Raw genomic sequence first — 23,315 nt, 5'->3', positions numbered from 1 at the left:
TCAGTCGCCTTCTTTCTAAGAGATCGCACATTCATATAGCACATACGTAAATGTTTGGTTTTTTTACCACTTCCAAACACATTGGAGCATTCAGTTTTCAAAGTCTTACCTTGAAGGTCATTAAACGTTTGCTGTCAATTTCGAAAAGTCTCCTGAGGTCGTGTTCCTCCTCTTCTTGTTTGTCGAAGGACAGGATATTCCTTTTCATTCACCCTTGTCGCTGCTGTTTGTCCGACTGGAGCCCAAACTGAGGGAAGATTACCTTGCACTGTTGCCAACTCGTTCTCGTTAGCACTAGTTTCACTACCATACTGCTCTTTCGAAGACATCTGGTAGTTACTATTTTTCTTAAGATCTTCTAGCCGGAAAGGATTCCCATCGATGTACAGCTTATTATACTAAAATCGTGCTTTCTGACCCCTCGACACTGCTTCAATTTAGTTCCTTCCTAATGGCACGAGTAGCATAGCTAAAGTCCTCTCCTATTCTGACAGGCGTTCCCTTGGCAAAATAAGCACTTCTTAGTATTTCTTCCTTTCTTTTGTAATTCGCAAATTTCACTATTATGGGTCTATTTCTCCCCCTACCCAATCTATGTGATCTTTCAGTGTCCATCGGATTAAGTTCAATTTGCAGTTTCTCCTCAACGAATTCCCTTATCAGTTCGTCTGTTTCCTCCCATCTTTCTTTCTCCCCTTCCGCAATATTGTAGAAAACAAGATTATTGCGGCGGGAGTGGTCCTCAAGCTTATCAATCAACTTCTTTGTTTCCTCCAACTGTCGCTTAAGTTCCTTATTTTCATTCCTGATAACACTTAATTCACCAGTCAGGTTCTCTAATTTATTTATTTATCTCTAATCTAATTTTTTTATTTATTTATTTTATTTTTTTTTTTAAACCCAGATCACAATTAGTCAAGCACAATGACATTATTTTACTGTCCATGTCATCAAGCTTGAATAACACATAATCTATTGTAGCTGGTCCAGGATTCAGTTCCACCCCACCAATTACCAGCAACACAGCAGTCACAATTCCCATGAAGTACATAGGAGACAAACAAGGCTGGTCACACTGAGTTTTCGGACATTTCATACACACTCGACCGCACCACAATCCTCACACGCGAGGTTTGAATTTCGATCGCCATGTTGTCACGGTTCACTGCTCCCTGGAACTTCACACAAACACGTCCTTTCACTACAACACCCAACTGTAACACTAATCTAAGAGTAATATTTATCTCATTTTTACTAAGTTTAATAATTCCTCATGGAGACAAACTTGGGAATGTGAGAAATATCAGGAAATTTGAGAAAATCGGGAAAAGTCAGGGAATTCTGCTTAATCAGAGAATTTCGATTTGCTAAGAATAGGATTTAAAAACATTTAAAATGAAAATTTTAAGATGATTTCAGATGTAATTGAATGCTTGCTTTTTAATTGGCACCTTCAATTCTTCCGTTTCCCCCTATATGTGTTTTGCACTAACGATGTAAAACAAGCTTACGTTTTGTGGTTTTGCGGATTAAATTGTACAGTGGAATATCATATTAGTGAATCATCCACAAAATACAGTTGAATCAACGATCCAGTGGTACATTCATTTTCGACTCACGCATAATCCAACTTTTTTCCTTTTTCGATCCCCCTGGTTACGATTTTGTTGAAGTTCTTTTCCTGCATTATAAAGATAGCGTATCACACAAGGGAAAGAATTTCGTAATACGGTTTTTGATATTTGAGGTTGTGTGTTTTCATTGTAATGTATTTTAACCTAGGTAATTCGCAAAGAGGTTTACTTCGAACGTGCTTATTAGTTTACAAAAATTGCTGATAAAATTGCATATCAGCGTGTGCATCGTGTTAATACTCACTGGATAGATGGACTAATTTAACTAGACTCTTGATCTTTAAATATGGGTACGTCCATAGAAACCAAAGTGTACTTTGTATTTTCTGATTTGTGCTTATAATGCAATATTTATCAATTGTTATACATTTGTTGATATATATTTAATCATTTTCGATCAATCGCTATACATTTGTCGTAAGTTTTCTTTATTGTCATTTTAAATTCATTTTGACATTAAAAATGATGCAGCTATTTGTGAACAATATTTATAGTACATGAGTTCAAATAAGTTTCATTATCTTCCGTTTTAATTGTTCTTTGAGACAGTTTTTTTGTATACTTTTTAAATCTCAATACAAAGTATTCAGAGTTCTATAAAACAAAATTCTTTTAGATAAGACGTGTAAAAATATTTTGTAACTGGAATGCAGCTCTTCAGAGAGAGAGAGAGAGAGAGAGAGGGGGGGGGAGCACGAAAACTGTTCTATGGGTTGGACGATGTGCCCCCATTGGGACATCTCTGCTAGGATTTCTCTCCAAGAATATGTATCAAAGACCGAATATAAATCCACAGTGAAATGAAAGAAAAGAGACGGTTAGAATTTGCGATTCTAATTATCGTAAAATTGTTACGGACCATTTTGGAGCCGTACCAAATTTCTTTATGTGAACGCCAGCTTTAAGTTACGCGGACATTTCAACTCCTGATAATATGTCAGGTACTTCTATAAAATAGAAAGTTCTAATTTTGTTTTTATTCCAAGGAGACTTGAGTTTTTATTTCTTCTACAAACCTTGCATATATTTTTTCATTTAGCTATTTCAGTTCCTTCTGATAAATATTTTATCATTTGACTATTGTTCATCGCTGGTGTTGTCATGTCTTACCAACAGAAATAAGTCATGCCTTCTAACGTCACATACATGGGCGTCCACAGAGGGGGGCAAGAGGGGGCAATTGTCCCCTCTTGGATTTTCGAAAAAGGTTAACATTTATAGGCACTTCTAGTGACAAAAGTTTGAGTTTAATTGTTTTCGGGAGCCGATGATTGTTGCTTGTTTTTCTTAAATCTCTGATAATGGTGTAGTGCAGAATGGACATATAAGACTTTTTTCTAAGAGGCAAAAAGTTGAGAACACCGTTGTTGCATCCTGAAGTGTAGAGAGAACTGAAAATATAAAGGATAGGACAGGAGAAATCGAGGATGATAGGGTAGGTGACGCATCGTACTCAATTGTGACATGTGCTGGAGCATACAGTGTTGTAAGCCACGAAAAAGACATTGAAAATTATCTAGGAGCAATCCTATGGATGACAATTTAAAATACGACTTGCTACGTTCCCCGGGATTCCAAGAAATTCTTACGGTTTTAAAACTGACCTACCGGTTGGAAATTTTTGTCCTTTCAGACATCAGTGGATAAAGGATTATAGGTCCTAGTTATCATACTAGACCGTTCTTAAGTTACCTGTGTGTCATACGTGTGTTTTACTTAATCTCAATGTTCACCATGTTGTTCAGGATAGTTTTATTATTAGGCCTTTTACTAAGTATAAAAATTTTCACGAAGCAGCACGATATCACATGAAACCTGAACGACAAAAAGAGTCTGTAGAAAAGGCCAAATACTTTTTAAATATGATGGATAACAAAGCAATGAACGTGGTAGAACAAATGGATTCCGGAATCAAGCAAGTTGAAAGTAACAAAACGAAAGCTAGTTTCTATATTATCTTCCATCTTTTTCTGCACAACACATGATATACCTCTTCGAGGTGATAAATCAAAACTCGGGCTTGTTCCATGGTCTGTTAGACTTTCGTGTTGAGGCTGGAGACACTGTGTCCAAAGTACACATTGAAAGACAATGGGCAATGCGAAATATACTTCACAAATATACTTCAAATGAATCGATTTCAGTTTGTGAAAAGGAATTTAGAATGTTTGAGTTAAAGAAGCAAATAAAGAAAATCATTCTCAGTAATTGCTGATGAAAGTGTGGACATTTCTGGCGTACAGAAGTTGTCAGTAGGAATGAGATATTTAGACTCAACTCTAAATCAACCCAAAATAGAAGACTTCCTTTGCTGGGGGGCGGGGGCTCTACAGGAATCTCAAAATGTGACCTTGATATGTGAAAATTATGTGGACAGGGTTATGACGGTTGCGCCACAATGGCAGGAGCGGAAGGTAGTGTGAACAATGATACAGGAACAGTATTCTAAAGCGTTGTTTTTTCACTTTGCTAGCATAAATCAAATTTCGTTGTTAATGACACTAATGAAGTTAAACACATTCAAAATTCGGTTGCAACTATGCATTTTTTAAATTTATTTATTTATTTATTTTTTGAAAGCTCCTTCAGAAGAAATCTTATTCCTAATGTGCCTCTTCTGTAAAACACAGAAAGAACAAAAGCATCAGAGTATTTTCGGAAAAATCTCAGAAATAGTGAATTGCCTAAAACGGCTGCCCTCTGGTGAAAACTGAAGCACGCGACAACGTGCTCATTTTCAGCGTTATCTGGTACTTTTATAATATCAGTGTACATCATGGCCAAATACAGTGCTATTTTAGAGCCAACTACAAATGCTTTACAGGGAGAGGCAATAGATCTTTCCAAGATACAAGAACACATTGAAGTTATTTTGGACATGTTTGAAAATCATCGCTGAGATGCCACGAACTGCATTCACCAAATATACACAGTTGTCGTAGTCTCCGCTGTTGCTGTTAGGAATGTAACAGAAACATATTTTTCGCTTCCAGCGACTATTTGCACAGTAGAGCGTTCATTTAGTACTTTAATGAGAGCAAAAACTTAAATACGCTGAAGAATGGAGGAGAAAAGACTCAGTGGACTGTGTATATCAAGTGTCCATCGGAAACGAGTGCTTGAAAGCGAGTATGTGTTAATAGAGCACGCAGTTACAAGATTTGCTAAGGGGGGTCCTTGTCGGCTAGAATTTCTGTTTGACGAACACCAGTGAATGAGATGTAGGCTAAGTAAATTATTTGTATTGTCTTTTTCCCTGTCAATGCTATCCTAATATCTAATCTATTGATTATTTTCTGTTAATGAAGTTATACTATGTGCTAAAATATTTATCAGTTTGACATGGAGGATTATGTGCACACGTCTTTTAAGGTAACTGTGTGAGAGAGTGGGATATATATATACAATATGCGTGTGTGTGTGTGTCTTGCCCCCTCCCCTTGGAAAAAATCCTGCGGGCGCCCATGGTCACATATGACTTGCGTACCTGTACTCCGGCATGAGTCAGTTGCATTCTGTAATTGTGCAGAAATAAATCATCTTTGTACAATTTTTGAGGTCGCTTTTACTCTTGCTGATTTTCTTTTTAAACAGTTTGACCAATGTACCGTATACGTTCGCGTAATGTCCGCACTTTTTTTTTTTTTTTTAACTAAAATCACGGTGTCAAAATGCAGGTGCGGACATTACACGGGTCGTTAAAAAACGCGCAATTTTCAGTCACTACACGGGTCGTTCAAAAAACTCGCAATTTTCAGTCACATTTTTTTCGAAGTAAATTTCATTTTGAACTTCCTATATAATATCGGTAAATAATTAAATGAAAAGCAAATGAAGACCACTAATTGAAACAAATTTATGGCATTTAAAATCCATAAACAAATTATTTAAATCTTACTTTTATTTTCTCCTCGAACATAATTTTCAACCACGTCAAAACACATGTAATGTAAAGTCACATACACAACACAATGATAAATGCAAAAATATTAAAATTAATTGTAAGCAGTTTTTTCCACTCGAAACAAACAAATGTTAATGCACAAGCAGTTCCGATACTTTTGTTCCTTCTTGTTTTTTCACTCGTCATCTGATGAACTGTTGGTAAAGTCCAAGTCATTATCGGTGTTTTCTTCGTTCACTTTATCTTCCCAGAGGATCCATCAAGTGCGTTTGATATACCAGTTACCTTAGAACTTTTTAACAGTGAGATCCTGGATATGCTTTTTCACGCAGCAAGAATCCACGAGTTTGATGTCCTTCTTAGACGTCCAGTTGCCTTTGTACCCCCTCCACCAGAAGCCATCCAATCATGGTAGCTGCGCCTGAATGTAATCTTAAATGTTTTGTTGACGGAAACATCAAGGGGCTGAAGAACTGATGTTAGGCCTCCTGGAATTACAACAAGATCAGTTCTCGAAGTTTTTAGATGTTGCTTCACTGCGTCTGTGAGATGCACTTTGAAGCTGTCCAAAACAAGAAGAAAACTTAACCGAAACAGTGTGCCAGTCGCTTACACCACACACACAGTAACCAGTCCTGAATTAAAGCGTCATCCATCCACCCTTTTTCTTGGATTCGTACTACAATTCCAGGTGGCAGTTTTTCTTTCGGAATGGTTTTTCTTTTGAAAACCACATACGGTGGAAGTTTTTTTTTCCATCAGCAGTTATGGCTAACATAACGGTAGCATGTTCCTTTTCGGATCCACACGTGCGAATTAGTACAGATTTTTCCCGCGACTATTTATTGTGTAATTATCGGGAGCATCAAAATAAACGGGTGTCTGATCGGCATTTACAATTTGCGAGGCTAAATATTGATTAGCTTTGCGCTTTGCAATTACGAAGCGTTGAAAGTCCATTAACTTTGTTTCGTAATCGCTAGGCATTTTCTGACAAATTGCTGTACGCCGGCGAAAGGAAAACCCATTTCTCTTCATCATTCTTCGCATCCAGCCTTCACTTGCCTTGAATTGCGAAATAGGAGTTTCTTCTCGTGCTGCAGAAAGAGCTTTTATTTGACACATTTCCCGCGTCACCGAATAGCCCTGAGCACGCATATCACGAACATATGAAACCACTTTTTACTCGATGTTTGGAAACTTGCACTTTCCACCACGAAACGCGCGTTTGTTTTCGTTTGTTGTCGTCAGTTTGTCGCGTTGCTTGCACCAGTTGCGCATGCATTTTTCATCCACTTTAAATCCTCTTGCTGCAGATCTTTTTCCGTTTTCTTGCGCAAATTCAACGACTCTTAATTTAAAAGCCGCTGTAGCTGCTGTACTTCACCATACCTTATTCTACGCACGCCACTTACTAGCAAGACAGTCAATCGGCACTGTTACAGTTTATGAAAACAAAGGTTGAAATATGCGATTCATTAGAGGAGGAAAGGAGAGAAAAGGAATGTCGTTGCAAAGGGAACTTTTTCTCGAAATCCAAGACGCAGGTGCGCAGAAAACCCGTTTAGACTTCACTATGTTCTTATTTCCCATCTGCTGACTGGATTTCTGGCGCCGACGTTATGAGTTACGGACACCTGCACGAGAATGTAAAGGAAAATGTCTCTTTTAAATAGTGTGTCTGGTGCTAGAAGTACGGAAATGTGCTTTTTTCTTTTTTAAAAAGAAAAAAAAAATATTTTTATTTAATATCTCATATACTACCGGTACTCAATTATTATTCTAGAAATTATTATTAAGATTGGATTCAAGGGAATGACTCAAATCCATAAAGAATGTGTAGCTAGTATATAAATTATTTTATTTAGCTTAAAATTATATTTTACACAAAATAATCCACAGTTATTTTGTTTAATTTATTCCAAATTTTTAAATAGAGTGTCTTGTGCCAGAAACACGAAAATTGGTACCGCATTAGAAATACCACAAGATGTAACTTAGATTTTCAAGCTGTGAGTTTTAGGGTGCGGACATTACGTTGGTCACTCCCCCACTTAAAAAAAAAAAAAAAAAGAAAGAAAGAAAAAAAAAAAAGAAAAATCTCTGAAGTTCGGGTGCGAACATTATGCGAGCGCAGCCATTACACGAGCATACGGTATGTAACACATTTTGATAGTTATACGGCTCATTAATGCATCTTTGTTTCCTAAGGTAAGTTGTTCAAAAATCAGTCGTTATAACATAGTAATGTGATGAGTACCACATAGCATCAGTACTTCTTTTATTCTACGTGACAAAGACTCCAGGCAGAGCAGAAAGCTGGACTAAAATGTAAATCATGGTTATCCAACTTTGTTTGAAAAGCCTTGGACTTCCACTTACAGGTAATAAATACTTTATCATTGCTGTCTTCCTCAGATCCATAATCTTTCAGGTCTAAACATTGACGTATGATACCCCCATAGCAGAACTTGCTGCGATCTGCGATGTGATCGCAGAAAATTTGCTGCGCCTGTGCAGAAAAATTACCAGAGGAAAAAATAAAACGAAAAAATTATCAGAGGAAAAAATAAAAGAAAAAATTAGCCAACAGAAAACTATAAAAATATGTCTGCTCTGTGTAGACGTTTTAAATGTACGGGCTACTCGCATAAATATAGTTTGAATTGTTTTTTACGTCAAATACTCTGTTGCAGTAAAGCTAATGATGTTTTGTTTGAGTATACCATTGTCTGAGGCCAGCAGAAAAGGATGGACTTAGTGATGATATTGGAAGAACAGACCAGCTTACATACATTATCCTAAATGGACCCACATCAGGGTATATATATATAAATATATAAGAAAAAAGAAAATTCCTTAAAGCTGCTCTCATTACAAAATACGGTGTATCGCGTCATAAATATTTTAAATCTGCTTCTTCTTGCAAAACTCTTTCAAAAAATGTGACTTCACAGGTTGTAACTCGAACTAGGGATGCCGCTGAAAACTGTTCACCATGCTTCATATAACGCTGTAATAAAAATATGATAATGTCATCTTGATTTTTTGTTTTGGAATTCCTGCAGAAAGATTTTGACGTACAGAAGCTCATCGCATGACAAAGAAAGTTCTGCCATCGGGATGGTACCTAATAAATTTAACGAGATACAAAATATACTTATGTCTTGGAATTGTGTTTGCAGCTAGATTAATGCCAGTTATGCGTTATATCTCCTTATGATTGAAAATGAGATTTCCAGACTGATCAGATACAAAATATTAATACAAAATATTTCCATATGTTCGAGTAACACTTCATTATGTTGAAAGTGAATAAAATGTTGGGAATTTTTTCTTCTCTGTCTTGCTGATTTAATAGTTCTGCATATTCACTTGTAACTGTAAGGTGTTTTTCTTTTCAGTGAAAGTGGAGAATCGACTAACTTTGTTTTACTTGGCGAATGACGTGATTCAATACAGCAAAAGGAAGAATTATGATTTCGTACAAAGTTGGGCTCCTGCGCTTCAAAGAGCAACACCTCAAGTTCGGTAAGAGTAACCTTAATTTGTTTTATTTTGGGTATTTGTAGCTTTTTGGTTTCTTGAAATTTTTGTATACCTGAGTCAATTATAGCAAACCATTACTTTCTTCCAGTTTATTAAGGGAACAACGTAAGTTGTATGTTGTTCAAGTAATGTATTTATGTATTCAATTCATATTCAATGTATTGAAGTATTTATGTTTAAGTAATTGTAGTTAGTACTTTTATAAGATGGTTCGATTCCTACGAACTTGTCATACGATTGTGTAGATATTCACTTATTGTATTACACGTAAATTGTACTTGCGTATTTCTTTCCTGAATTTCTTCATGTTGTGTTTGATTAGGACAAAGAGGAGTAAGTGAATAAACAAGACAATATCAGGTATTTTTAATTGTTTTGTAAAGGCTAATACAAAGCCAATAATCAACAATATGTAAAATTTGATGAATTTCCGTTGTCAAAGAGGAAGTAAATATGTTGTCGTTGTAGCCTGAACAGAGTTGTGTATGTTCCGTCACAGTATGAAAAGAGTATGAGACATAATTTGAAAAATTGCTTGAAGGCAAAAAAGGACGCATATTAAATATATGTAAAGATTTAACTTGAAACATAGTGAAATGAAGAAATATTGCATACAGTTTCGATGGTAGGTTTCATTCATCTTCGGTGCGGCGTGAAGACTTAACTCTGCTTCATTCATTATATTATGAAATTTCTTCTTAGTTGTAGAGAAATGATTCTCTATGCAAAAGGGAAGAAAGATTGAATAGTCCTTTAAACAACGTGAGCTGCATGAGCTCCTTCGTGGCTAAGCGGTTAGCGTACGTGCCCTTGGCGTGGGAGACCTGGGTTCGATTCCCGGCGAAAGCTCATGTTTTTCGGATTCCACGTTAATCAGTAGGTCCCGTCTCATATAATCTCGCTGCTGAAAGGGACGTTAAACTCAAAATCAACTCAATCAACTGAACGTGAGCTGCAGATTAATAAGACTTCTGAATTCTGTAAGTTCAGTTAATCTTACACGTCAGCAACTTACACGTAACACTTCTAACATTATAACATAAAAGGGGTCGATTCAGTACTAGTACAAGGATAGCTCACTCATCTCTGAAACATTTAGCTCCTCTTTTTTTCACCTTTACTGAATGACTTAGATCAAGACTGTGTAATTGATAACTACTTTTTGAAATGTGAAAGAAAACTATTTTGTTTTGGATAATAATTTCCGCCTAGGACATCAGAACCTGAAATCCAACGTTAAATTTGGATAGAGGGAACCTGGACAATAGATGACATTACCAACAACCCTGTTAAAGAGGGAGCTCAACATCAGTAAAAGAAGTTCATGTTTATTATTTTTTTTCTTAGATCAGTTATAAAAAAAAATACTCTCTTACATAAAATTCTCAAACCAATTCGTAATTGGTTTCTCTCAATGTTACAGTCGATTCTTTTCAACTTCCGAGTTCGATCTGCGTATTATGTCAAAGAGATATACTTTGTTTTCACTTGTTCATTTGAAACATGTAAGTTCTTTTACCTGAAAGAGATTAGGAGCTTATCAAATTTATATATATAAAAGAGAACGTACAAAATCCTTTGTCCGCTCATCACGCTAATACGGCTGAACCAATTTCTTTCATTTTTGGGGGGTTATTAGGATTTGGACCCTAGATGGTTTTTATCATATCACTTTAATTTTTAATTACCAGTGTCTTGAGATAATTGACCATTCAAGTGTCCATAACGTACAAATCCTTTGTTATTAGTTCATCATAGGTAAAAATAAACGTATTTATATGCAACCCGCATGACCGTGTCACTCGGCGGGTTAACATAAATGACAGGCGATATACAGCGGAAAATAGCTTGAATCTTCTGTTTAAAATTTTTTAATTGATTTGCTTATTTTTACAGACACTTTTACAATATGCCAGCACCGGGATGACCGCAGCGAAGCGGGGCGGGTTAACATAAATGACAGGCGATATAATGTTAAGATTTACTGCAATCTTCTATGGTTTTTATCATATCACTTGAAAGCGAAAAAGTAAAAATTATCTAAGTAACAAAGTTTATTGCGTTCCGGGGTGACCGCAGCGAAGCGGGGTGAACGCTGCTAGTATATATATATATATATATATATATATATCGGGTGTGCTAAAAATGGCGCCCACGGACCACAGAGAATTATTCTACACGTCAAAATAAAGCAAAAAGTATATATAATTGTATACCTTTCTGATGATCATCTGAAGACGTGTTTTGCACTATGTGGCCACATCGCATTGCAGATAAAGGACCATACAGTTAATCTTCCATCAAATAGTTAACATCGATTCTTTCCAGATGGCAGTTAAGTCTATAGACGTTGATACCAGCACCATCTATTAGCGTCGGTACAAAAATAAGTACAATCCATTTGCGAACAGAAGAGCAAATACTTACTGAGTTAGCTCAAGTAGTTTCTACAAAAATATCTATTCTAGCTAAATTAGTGTAAATTTATTGTTTTATAATGAATCGGAAATAAACAATTACTTAAAAAAGAGAATGACTCAGATCAGAAGACTTTATAAATTCAAATAATAAATTCTGCTTCAATGCTTAGATGTGATGTTTTCATAATGCCTCACTGCAATCTAGTGAGATCTTAAAATATAGGTCTATACATAAATTTTTAATATTCTTTCTAAAAAGACATAATTATATGATATAGATATTTGTAATGAATATATTAATGATACAATTAGATTGTAGGAGGAAAAAATAAAATGTAGGACACAGTGGGATTTGAACCAGGTAAAAGTAATCTCTCCGATTTAGAAAATAAATGTCAAAGAAAAGTGCCTTAGCACGCTCGGCTACCGAGCCAATTATAAAACAAGATGTTACAGTATATAATATATAATCCAAACGATTAAGTTCAGTTCTTTTGTGCATTACTGACTTTGGTAAACATAATAATATTTTGTTCTTAGTCAGCAAAGATTAAGTAATATTTTCGAAAGATAATTTAAACATATTTTGTGTAGTAACAAAATATTTGATATTCCAAACTTTGAAGTGGTGGAATGTTTGCTAGTGTAGTAGAAACATACTTTAAAACTTAGAAAAATAAATGAATATAATGTTGTTATTCAGATAACTTTACGTTAACTTGTTTCTAAAATATAATTTCCATAAATTACGAGCTCATGCATTAACAACAGGTAACATTTATTGTGGCGTACTTTTTGTGGAAGAATAATGTGTAATTTGTGTTCTTAAGTGTATGAAACTGACACTAAATTTCCAATTTCTGTTTATTTATTTACAGTTTTACGAGCTGTCGTCTACTTTGATATTTTATTTCATTTTCCTTTCTTAAAATAATACTTAATCCATTCTAGAGTGTTATTATCATGGTGCATGTTCAAATAATCGTACATATCAAAATACGCTTGCAAACTGATACGCCTTAAAAATATTATTGATGCAAAAACATGCACCAACTGTACAATAATTGTATACAGAGTGTTTCAAAATAACGTGGACAACGTTTGGGAGGTGATTTCTGACATCAAGATGAGACAAAAAGTATAGACCAACCTGGGTGTGCAAATATTTCCTTTCGGAGTTATAGGCTGCCGAAAACATGAAAAAGTGAATTTCAATATTATGGGACCTACCGCAGTCGGGTCAAGACTTCAATTAGGAACTAGCATGTGCTCTATCCAAATATCCATGTTTCATAATCCTGCAGTACATCCACAACAATTTTTATAGAGGTAGTTGGTGAATACTTCAAATTATATGCCCATAGCCAAATTATATGCCCGACATTTTCATAGGGTAGATAAAAGGGATAAAATTTGGGCTAAGATTTAAGTTGGGATGTTAAAATCCGGAATTGTGATCCTGATGATGAAAAGACAGTAACAATCATTTTCACTTTTTTTTTTTTTTTTTTTTTGATGAAGTTGAGATTCCTTTAAATGGCAAATTGAACTATAATTTTTAACGCATCTTGTATCACAAACCACAGGTGCTGATAATCAATAATCGTAAAGCGTAAAGGGTGTTGATAATAGCATAGAGAAAACTAAGGTCGGGGGTTAGAATCTTAGAAAATCCCTAGTTATAGCGTCATACTTTCAAACAAGAATACATATTTTCCACTGAAAAAAGGAGAAAAACACGAAAAACTCTGTTCATTCAAAAATACCTAAAATTGCATTTTTAGGAGAGCCAATTTCCAGAATTATCCGGGAAAGTCTAAGTGTTATCCGTACCAGGTCTTGATCAATCACTTAAAGGACACTTACTTTTTTTTTTTTTTTTTTTTTTTTTTTTAAAGAAAACGATTCTGTATCGAAATATTCCTGAGGATTGGCATTTTTTGCTCCTGTCTCATAGCAGGTACTATTCTCGTAATACTAATGTAGAAATAATAAAAAAATGTTTTCTTCAATTGCACTTTTTCTTCAATTTTTACAATTATACTTAACATGACAATTATTTCACTACTACAAGTATCTACAAATGCATTTTATTGTTATCACGTTAAACAAGTTAGTAATACGAGACTTGCTTTTGTATCAATCCGTTGCGTATGTGCTAATGTTTCAAAGTTAATCTACAATATTGCAACATTGTAAATTTTCAGATCTACGTACCGGCTGAAGGAGGCCGCAGAGGGTATTTAATCATATAGCATTTTCGCTTTATTTTGACCTGTAGAATAATGCTCTGTGATCCGTGGGCGCCATTTTTAGAACTCCCGATATATATATATATATATATATATATACACAGGGTGTTAATAAACTATACTGACAAAGTGTAAGAGGTGATTCCTTACATCAAAATAAGAGAAAAAGTTCATATGGACCTGTAGGAAAAGTGCATAGTTTCAGAGCTAGGGCTGTCCAAAATTTAAAAAAAAAAAAAAGAAAAAAAACAAATTTCAGAAGGCCCTATTTCGAATTCCAGAAACTGTGGATGGTGGTCCTTATCAGCATGAAGGAAGTCATGCATACGCAGTCCAAAAATGCACATTTCACTAACGTTCAATGGGTGTACAGAATATTCCCTGCAGGGTGAAATTCCCAGTCTTGCCATCAACCGAATTTTAAGATATTCTCTGACTTAAAGATTGGTCCAAAGTAGGCAAACGATAAGTCTTGATAGCAGTGATCACGAAATCCTTTGACGCAATGTCGGAAGTGTTAAGGATCGTCAGCACCACGGTCTCTGGTACTCGGGAAAACGTATGTTGCGATGTTCTCTTTCATGCTTATAAATGGAAAAAAAAAAAAAAAAAAAAAAAGTGAAATATACAGTGACGACATATGTTGCATCACACGTTATTCAGAACACAAAAAAACATGGAGCTGCCGGTTCCTAACACTTCCGACTTCTCTCCGAAGCATTGGATGTTTATTGTTGTCAAGGCTTAACTCCTGCGTACTTTGGACCCTCCTTGAAATCAGGGTATATCTGAAAACGATTGTGAGCATATCTGAACCCTGTACACCTATTGAAAATTGATTAAATATGCACTTTTAAATTCTTTATATATTTGAGAAAGAAGTAACCACCACACAGTCCTGTTCTATGATACGTCTTTACAACCATTTGATAAAGTTTAAATATTATTCAGACTTCCTTTGTTCATGGATTTTACAAATGGTGTCAGCCTTCGAAATTTCACTGTTAAAATAACACGACAATCCATGTCTTTGGATTGAATATTGCAACAAAAGAAACACTGACCAAAGCTTCAACACACACTGTATTTTAAATTGTAATGTGTATCGGTTTCGGATGTCTTAACATATCCTTTATCAGTGTCTGATGAAGGATACGTTAAATATCCGAAACCGTTACGTTACATATTATAGTTTAAAATACATTGTGTATTGAAACTTTGGTCAGTGTTTCGTTTGTTACTGTTAAAATCCTCCCTTTTCGTAATTTTTTTCCTTGTTTCAAGAAAATAAGAGATATTAAAAAAGTCAGGGCATAAAGTAGATTAATACCAGTATTTATTGTTAGGAAAGAAAACCATTGTAATGTAGTGTAATGGTTTAGTGTCCTTATCCTTTAGATCTGAAAATGAAACCCACTCTAAAATTTTTCGTACCTTTTTCTTACTTCCCTTCAGAAACATTTGCTGATACAGATATGTATATTCTGCAGGTGAGAGCTTTTGTTTTGTTTTTGTGAACTTCCTATTCATACTGTATTTCGGTAATAGAAACTGATCCGCCCTTTTTAAAACTTTCACCTGTGATTATGTGATACATAGTGTATCAGTATGTATGTGTGTTTTTCTGTCGCGAGGCTGACAGAACTTTTTTTTTATTTCTTTCTTTCAGGAACATATAGTCAGTATAGACATCACTAACTTTTGCACTAACACTTGCACTAACTTTTACAGTATTCACAAAGTAGGAAATAAATCATATTATTGTAAAAGCCACTGGATTGACTACAAATTTGGGATGCCATTCTATATCTTTAGTGGGACCAGATCTGCAATAGCTCAACGATTGAATTCTCATTTCTGGTACGCGGATTAGCAACCACGAACCGTGTCGCATCATCGCATAAAAAAAAAAAGAACCACACGAAGCAGTTTCCCTTTACTTTGTCATATGAAAAATTAATGCGTCATGATTCATATTGTTAGCTTCCCAACGTCGTATGAGAAATATTTTGCAACTTGGTAATGAACGTGTGGTAGAAATGACAGACTGCAAATACAGTGTCGGAATTCAAATTACAATATAGAACAGAAAAACATACGAATAATTGAACAAACACATAACGATAATACTAGTCAGTATATTACTCTTTGTTTCTTAGGTCTGCGTATAAGTACTAAACTAGTTGTCTAAAGCAATTAATAATATTTGTGTATTAAATTAGCTCGTGATAGTCGTAAGTGTAGTAGAGACTCCAGCTTTTCATTGTTGATTGAGCCGCGGTAGCTAATAGAGCGCCCACCTCGGGTGTATGGTGTTGGGTAACGTGACCAGTGGTTAGTGTCAGTTGTTCGGGCGTTAATTTATAATGTGGCCGTGGTTAGCATGAAATGTCAACCAAAACGTATCATACTCACATCAGTTGGAACATGTTGTTAGACCAATAACAAGGCACATATTTACAACACACTTACCTTCTCCTAAACGTTCAGAGCTTATTTGCAGTGATAGTGAGCTGTTTACAAGATTCGAATCCTTGATGACAACCATTTCGATGACGCGACTATACGACACAAAGCATGTGTGTGTCAGTATAAAGAATTTTGAATCATACTTTGTTCTGATAAACACATTTATAAGAAAAAAACAACTTCGTGCATATTATAAAGCCTAAATTCGTATCATAACACTATATTTCAGAAAACAACGAAATCAAAATTTTAATTATGAAATATATGTATTTCGAAATATATAGATGTTTTCAAAACAACACGAATACTTACCTCGTTTATTTATTTATTTTCTATTCTTTACGTATGTGATATGTAATATCAATTACATATATTGTGAATGCACGACATGATAATTCTTCTAGTATTTAAAGAAAAATGTAACGCAAAAGAAAACTTTCTTTTTATACAACTTTCATTAATTTTTAGATTAGCCCAAATTTTAACACTTGTAATATGAAGAATAGTTTCTTCTTCTTCTTCTTCTTCTTCTTCTTATTATTATTATTATTATTATTATTATTATTATTATTATTATTATTATTATTATTATTATTATTATTATTATTATTATTATTATTATTATTATTATTGATGAGCTGGCTTAAAAATTCACTAACGATAATTTATCACTGCACACACTTTCACACGTAATTAGAGATTGTCGGGAGGGGGGGGGGGAATTATCATGCTGACTCCCTTTGCTTCTTCTTTATGTTCAGCGTTTGCTTCTAATGTAGATTCCCATGATAAACTATATTTCGGTTTATTATATTGAAAGATGTTTAATTTTATTTGTGAAATAAATGTGTATGATGGCGCAGTCCATCGTTTCTCACTAAGTTACATGTAATCGGATTTCAACGTTTTGTTCACTTATTTAAATACACTAATTTCAAATATTAATCGTACTGTAACATCATCACTTAATAAGGCAATATTTATGCATAAGTTTAATCGGATTAAGAATTAATAATGTATTTTTGCTTTGATACTTGTTACGACGTGAAACTCCGTCCTTCACACACCATGGAGTGCGCTGCACCTCTCTTGGACGAATCACTAGCATTTGTATATCTGCGGCAGTACTGAAAATGCTTATTCACACTATATTATAAAAGAAAATTTTAATACTGCAAAATACATATGTTATCCAAGTTTTGTAATTGTTTTTCACTAATTTAATAAAATTTCACTATATAAAACATTAAAGTACGTACGGATGATCTTTGCTTATAGTGATCTGTATTTTCTATTACACTCACCATAGCACTGTCTTTGTTCTACAAGCGTAAGAGGATCACGCCTACTGCAGTTCATTTGCAGGGTGCTACGAAGAAGAGTGATGCTTTGCACCGAACAAAAATTCTGAGCTGTGAATCAGGAGCCTCATTCCACATGAGATTGGAATTTCTGGGATATAGTGAGTGATAAAAGGAAAGAGGGGGGAGGGGGCATCCTCTTATATATAGCGTGCAAAAGGGACGATGATCTTCAATGATGATGATCAGAATCCTGGAATCCTGATGAATCTAAACTTCAAGAAGTGGTCTTTTGGTTATTAATCCTCTTCTTCTAATTTTAGTTCCAAAGAAGATATTACGATTCATTCACACTTTATGAAAACGTAGATAGGCTATTTTCAACGAATGGGCTATATCTTACATTTGGTATATATATATATATATATATATATATATATATATATATATATACATTTGAAACACAATATTTTTACAACATAATACCTTAAACATACTATATTATTTTAGTATAAGTTGTGTTTATAGGACTCGTGCCATGGTATCTTAAACTGAACTTTTTTGTTACACATTATCAAATAAATTCACTTCACCATGCATTACACAAAATAAAATATGAAATTCAACAATTATATCTAAATGTACATGTTTACGGTTAAACAACTTCTATAGCAAATTTTCTCTTATATATTATTGTTATTAAATGATATTTCATAATGCTCATTCACATAATATTACTTCAAATTCATAAACATCATATAACATACAAAGTTACAATGACACAAGAAAATATGCAAGTGATTCTTCTTACAACTATAATGAAAATATTATCTCATATTATATTTCAAACGTTACTTTATCGATGTAACATTTAATGACATAATTTGTCGAGATTTTAATAAAAAATATCGCCGCATCAGTCACTCCAAAGAAGGTGGGATGAAAAGTCTCCAATTGTTGTGAAAATGAAAGTTTTTGTACAACAAGATTCCGTTCTCTATTTTATAATATTTTTCCACATTTCGATTTTTAATTTTGCTATAAGGATCGTCTGGTTTCTCTAAATACCTTATAATTTTATCATATTCAGGACGTTCCTTTTGTTTCCCGGCTAACTCTCCTGGTATGAGTTTTCTAAAAAAAAATAAATAAATAAATAAAATAAAATAAAAAGAAAATAAAAAAAACGAAGGGAGAACTTCTAAATTGTTTATGTCCAATATTTCGTTAGGATTGGCCAGAACTATTCTAGAAAGCACGTCGCTAGCAACGTTCTCTTTACATGAAATATGTATTATTTCCAGGTCAAATCCCTGTAGTTCAAGACTTCGGGCTAAGCGGGAATTCCAATAACGGATTTTATTTAGGAACACCAAAGAGTTATGGTCTGTATAGACCTTCACATGATGACCATATAATAAATGTCCCCATTTTCGTATAGCGATCATGATAGCATACGCCTCCAGTTCTGTTATAGTGAAATTTCGTTGTGCAGTGTTCAAAGTTTTACTATAAAAGCCAAGTATGTGTTTCTCTTCATTTACTTCCTGAAACAGTATATTTCCAACCGCTACTAAGGAACTATCTGTAACCAGACAAAAATCTTAATCCAACAACGGGTGATTTAGTAACACTTCTTCAGCTAAAGATTCTTTTAATTTAACAAAACTCTGTTCACATTCGTTAGTCCAAATCCACCTTTTATTCTTTTTCAAAAGTTCAAATAACGGATTAGCCAAATGAGCAAAACGATAAACAAATTTTGAACACCACTCAAACAAACCTAAAACTCGTTTTAATTCTTGTACATTTTCTTTTGGACGTGGTAATTTTCGAATTGTTTCGACATATGACGGGTCCTTTTTCACACCTTCTAGAATGACTATAAAACCAAGAAATTGAAAGCTCATGTTACAAAATGAAGGTTTCCTCAAATTTATAATCATATTAGCTTCTTCTAATTTCGTAAACAACAAATCTAAAATCTCTAGTTGCTCATCAAAAGAAAAACTTGGCACTGAAATATCGTCTATATAGATTACTAATTTATCAAATAATGCATGACCTAACACAACTAAAAGACATGCTATTAATCCTACGCCTCCATTAGAATAACCAACTGGAATAGAAACAAATCTGTACATTCTTCCATTCCAAGAAAAAGCTGTATAATGTCGACAATTCTCAGAAATTGGAACTTGCGTGCACCCTGAAATTTCAACAACAAATCATCAATTTTATTTACTTTCAATTGTCTTATTTTTACATGAGAATTAAGTACTGTCAAATCCACGACCACACGCATTTTACTAGTATTTTTCTTTGGAACACAAAAAATTGGACGAGAATGTATCTAAACACATGGTTCTGTAACTCCGCATTTTAACCACTCATCTATTTGAGAATCAATATGTTCTTTGAATTTGTAAGGTAATGTATACTGTCATTTTACCAAAGGTTCATCAGTGTCTACCTCAATTGTGTACTGAAACTTATTGAGCGACCGGGAGTATTTTTAAAAATTTTCTTATGTTTCAGCAATAATTTGAACAACCTTTCTTTTTCTACTTCACTCTTTTTCTTTTTCTAATTCTTTTCTACTTCATTAACTTTTTCCTGAATTTCCAAAATAGAAACAAATTCATTTTCTGACTGATTAACGTTAGCACTACAAACTGCAACTCTATTTAACGTATTACAATGCGATTGTTGGATTTCTTTATCAATTTCCGAAATTTGTTGTGAATAATATTCAGACAAAAATTTATCCTGACTGGCAATTTCTAGATTCAAGCTTTTTATTTCTTCCTTATTACTACAAGAAGTTCGAACTTTAGTGTAAACATGGTAGGTTTCAACAACGTGATTTATCCACTCTTTTGTTTTTAACTTACGTTTTTCACAAACCAAATTACTTACTATGGGACATCCTAAATTTAACCTTTCAATATCAAATAAGTGTTCCGATTCCTCAATATCGCTAACGACATTTATATTACTTCTATCAGCTTCAGAGACAAAATTGACATTGTGTTGTTTTTCATCTTTTGTCAATATTTTAGTAACCTTAACTTTATTGCCAACATTACTGATCATTGGTACAGTTCTATTTCTCCTTCCTTTTCGACAATGACAGAATTACTACCAAAATCTATCTTAGCCTTAGACTGAGTAAGGAAATTTCTCTCCAGCAAGCATTCTGTATTTAAATCGGAAACAACTAACACACGAACGTCAGAAGCAATATTCCCTATTTCAATACACAACACTGTTTCAACTTGCACCTGTTTCTTTCTCTTCCCGGAGAAATCCACCAACAAAACATGTGGGGCAGGTCGTAAGCGAGGGTGGGAAATTACAAACGCTATTCGTTTCCATGCATCTAAGGATAATAACGTAACAGATGCTCCAGAATCGCATAAGACAACAATAGATTGATTCATGTCTTGTACCATTATCTCAGCTGACCTAGAGTAGTTTTCTAAAATTTGACCATCATTACTACTTTCTGATGAATCGACATCCCAATTGACCACGTTTACTACATTTTTATCAATAACAAACTCGCATTGAGAATTTTGTTAGAGCGCATTTTCACTTTGAATACTATCATTATCAGCTACATTACCGACTCTACCAACCTCACTCGCGTTGCAGAGCGTGCTTAGTTTAAATTATGTTCGTTATTCTGCGGAAACGTAACTTTTGAATTAAAATATAGAAATTGTGGTGCAGATTGACAATAAGAGGGCACGGACTGTGGTCTGTTTATAACTTCATTGTGGTTACTGTTCACAAAACTAACCTTTTCAGTTTGATTCGTCATTGTTTGTACGCGATTACCTTCGTAATTATCGTTACTAGTGCTTTGACCCTGATCACTATCATTACCTCTAACGTAATCATTTGTACGATTTTTCCAACGAAAATTTTTCTTGTTTCCATTTCCCTTTTGGTTTGATCGCTTAGATTGTCCTTTGTTTTTATTCTCACGGTTTTCATTTCTAAATTTACCTCAATTACCCCTTTTGTCATAATTCTTATCGTTACCCGTAACTTCATCTACTTGATTAACTTGAATAGTTCTACCACGGAAATCTCCACTGTTTCTACTGTCGTAATATAAAGCTTCAAGGTTTTGTATAGCGGTTAGAAATGAAGTAAAACCTAAATTTGGAAATAATGCTAACTGTCGCCTGTAAGAAATGGGTAACAATTGCTTAATTGTGTTCACAATGAACGTTTCCGGTATGGAAGATGACAAACCACGTATCTTATTAAATCTTTTGGAAACAAAATCGGCGACGGTACCATCTGTTTTCGGATCGAACGCTTGAGATTGTAACACTGACAATTTACTCGCAATAATTTGTTCGGTAGCAACTAAGCTTTGTATTTTTTTGTAAAGTCTGAAAATGAACGGAACGTACCTAATCTTGACTTGTACTATTCGCGTGCATTTCCTGTAAAAATAAATCCTAAGACATCTAAGTATTGAGATTCTGGTAAACCCATAGCACGTGTCGTGTTCTCAAACTATTCTAAGAACGAAGTTGGTGACTCCAAACCTGAAAATTTAGGGAACATTTCGATGTCAGCATTGTGTAATATTCGGCGCTTAGTATTTTTCAAATCACTCCCATCTGATTTTCTTATTTTAATTCGCTTCTTCAGTTTAGTTATCTCACTAAGTGATGAAGAACTCGAATCTGTTTGATTAGAATTACTACTTTCCTTAAGACTACGCTTTGACTTATTGCTACTTCTATCGTCGTAAAATATGTTTAATCTACCTAACTTACTTTCGCGAAACAAAAGGTCACGTTCATTCCCGTCTTTATTAGCACTCTCAACTAAGGAAGGTAACTGCGATTGGGTTTCATCCACTTTTATTTCCAATCCTGACAACCTATCACTTATTGAAACAATATCCTGGCTCGTGTTAATTACATCTATGCCTTGAGGAACTATATTCTGAATAAACTATCAACCCTGTGGTGTAGTATTGCAACATTTCTTTCTAATTTATGGGTAGATTCACTCAATGAAACTAACGTCTTTTCTTTATTTTCTAAATTACTTTCAAAGCTGCTTACGGACTCCTCAATAGATTCAATTTTTTCTAACGCTTGGTTTGCCTTTTCTTCACATGCGCCTAAATTAACCGTAATAATGTCGAGTTTTTCGGTACTTTTAACTGTTTTAGCTAATATATTCTCATAGTTGTCGTTTACCTGTTCATACTTTGCATTTATTTCTTGAGATGTTTGTTCGTACCTAACCACTTTTTTTTTTTTTTTTTTTTTTTTTTTTTTTTTTTTTTTTTTTTTTTTTTTTACTAATTTAAGTTGTACCTCGAACCTATCATCGATTTGTTTTTCGGTTCCCTTACTAATCTCTACCTAGTTATATCATAAATACTGTCACAAAATTTGGAGTGGCGCTGTAGGCATCCGGAGTGGCACAGTGCTGCCATCTGTGTATAAAGCGGAAGATGCATGTAGTGTGTGTTTGACTGTTCATGACATACGTTGATATTGTACTGAGTTCTGATGGAGTGGGGCAATTACGAAAATCGTGTAGCAGTAATTGCACTACACAAGGTCGGGAAGACAGCAGGTGAGATTTTCAACCTACTGAAACCCCTACAAATCAGCAAGAGATTCGTGTATCGCGCCATACAGCAATACACCAAGACAACTGATCGCGCAAGGAGTGTCAGACCACGAACAGTTCAGAAAGCAATCGCAGCAAGAATTGGAAGAAATCCTGTTCGAACACAAATT

At 34.4% G+C, this 23,315-nt stretch overlaps 1 protein-coding gene across 1 annotated transcript in view; it reads left to right on the top strand.

Annotated features, from left to right (window-relative positions):
• The window catches only part of LOC145675811 (uncharacterized), a 124,920-nt gene that overhangs the window by 35,889 nt on the left and 65,716 nt on the right, over positions 1–23,315 (top strand). Inside the window, exon 2 of the mRNA XM_081746530.1 lies at positions 8,943–9,069. Within this exon, the coding sequence (XP_081602656.1) occupies positions 8,943–9,069 (127 nt within the window). The remainder of the gene's footprint in view (positions 1–8,942; positions 9,070–23,315) is intronic.

This window comes from Thermobia domestica, chromosome 2, assembly GCF_964235325.1.
Source record: "Thermobia domestica chromosome 2, izTheDome1.hap1.1, whole genome shotgun sequence".
Taxonomy (NCBI): Eukaryota; Metazoa; Arthropoda; class Insecta; order Zygentoma; family Lepismatidae; genus Thermobia; species Thermobia domestica.
The sequence above is the reverse complement of the archived record's forward strand: the minus strand, read 5'-3'. Positions and strand labels throughout refer to the sequence as shown.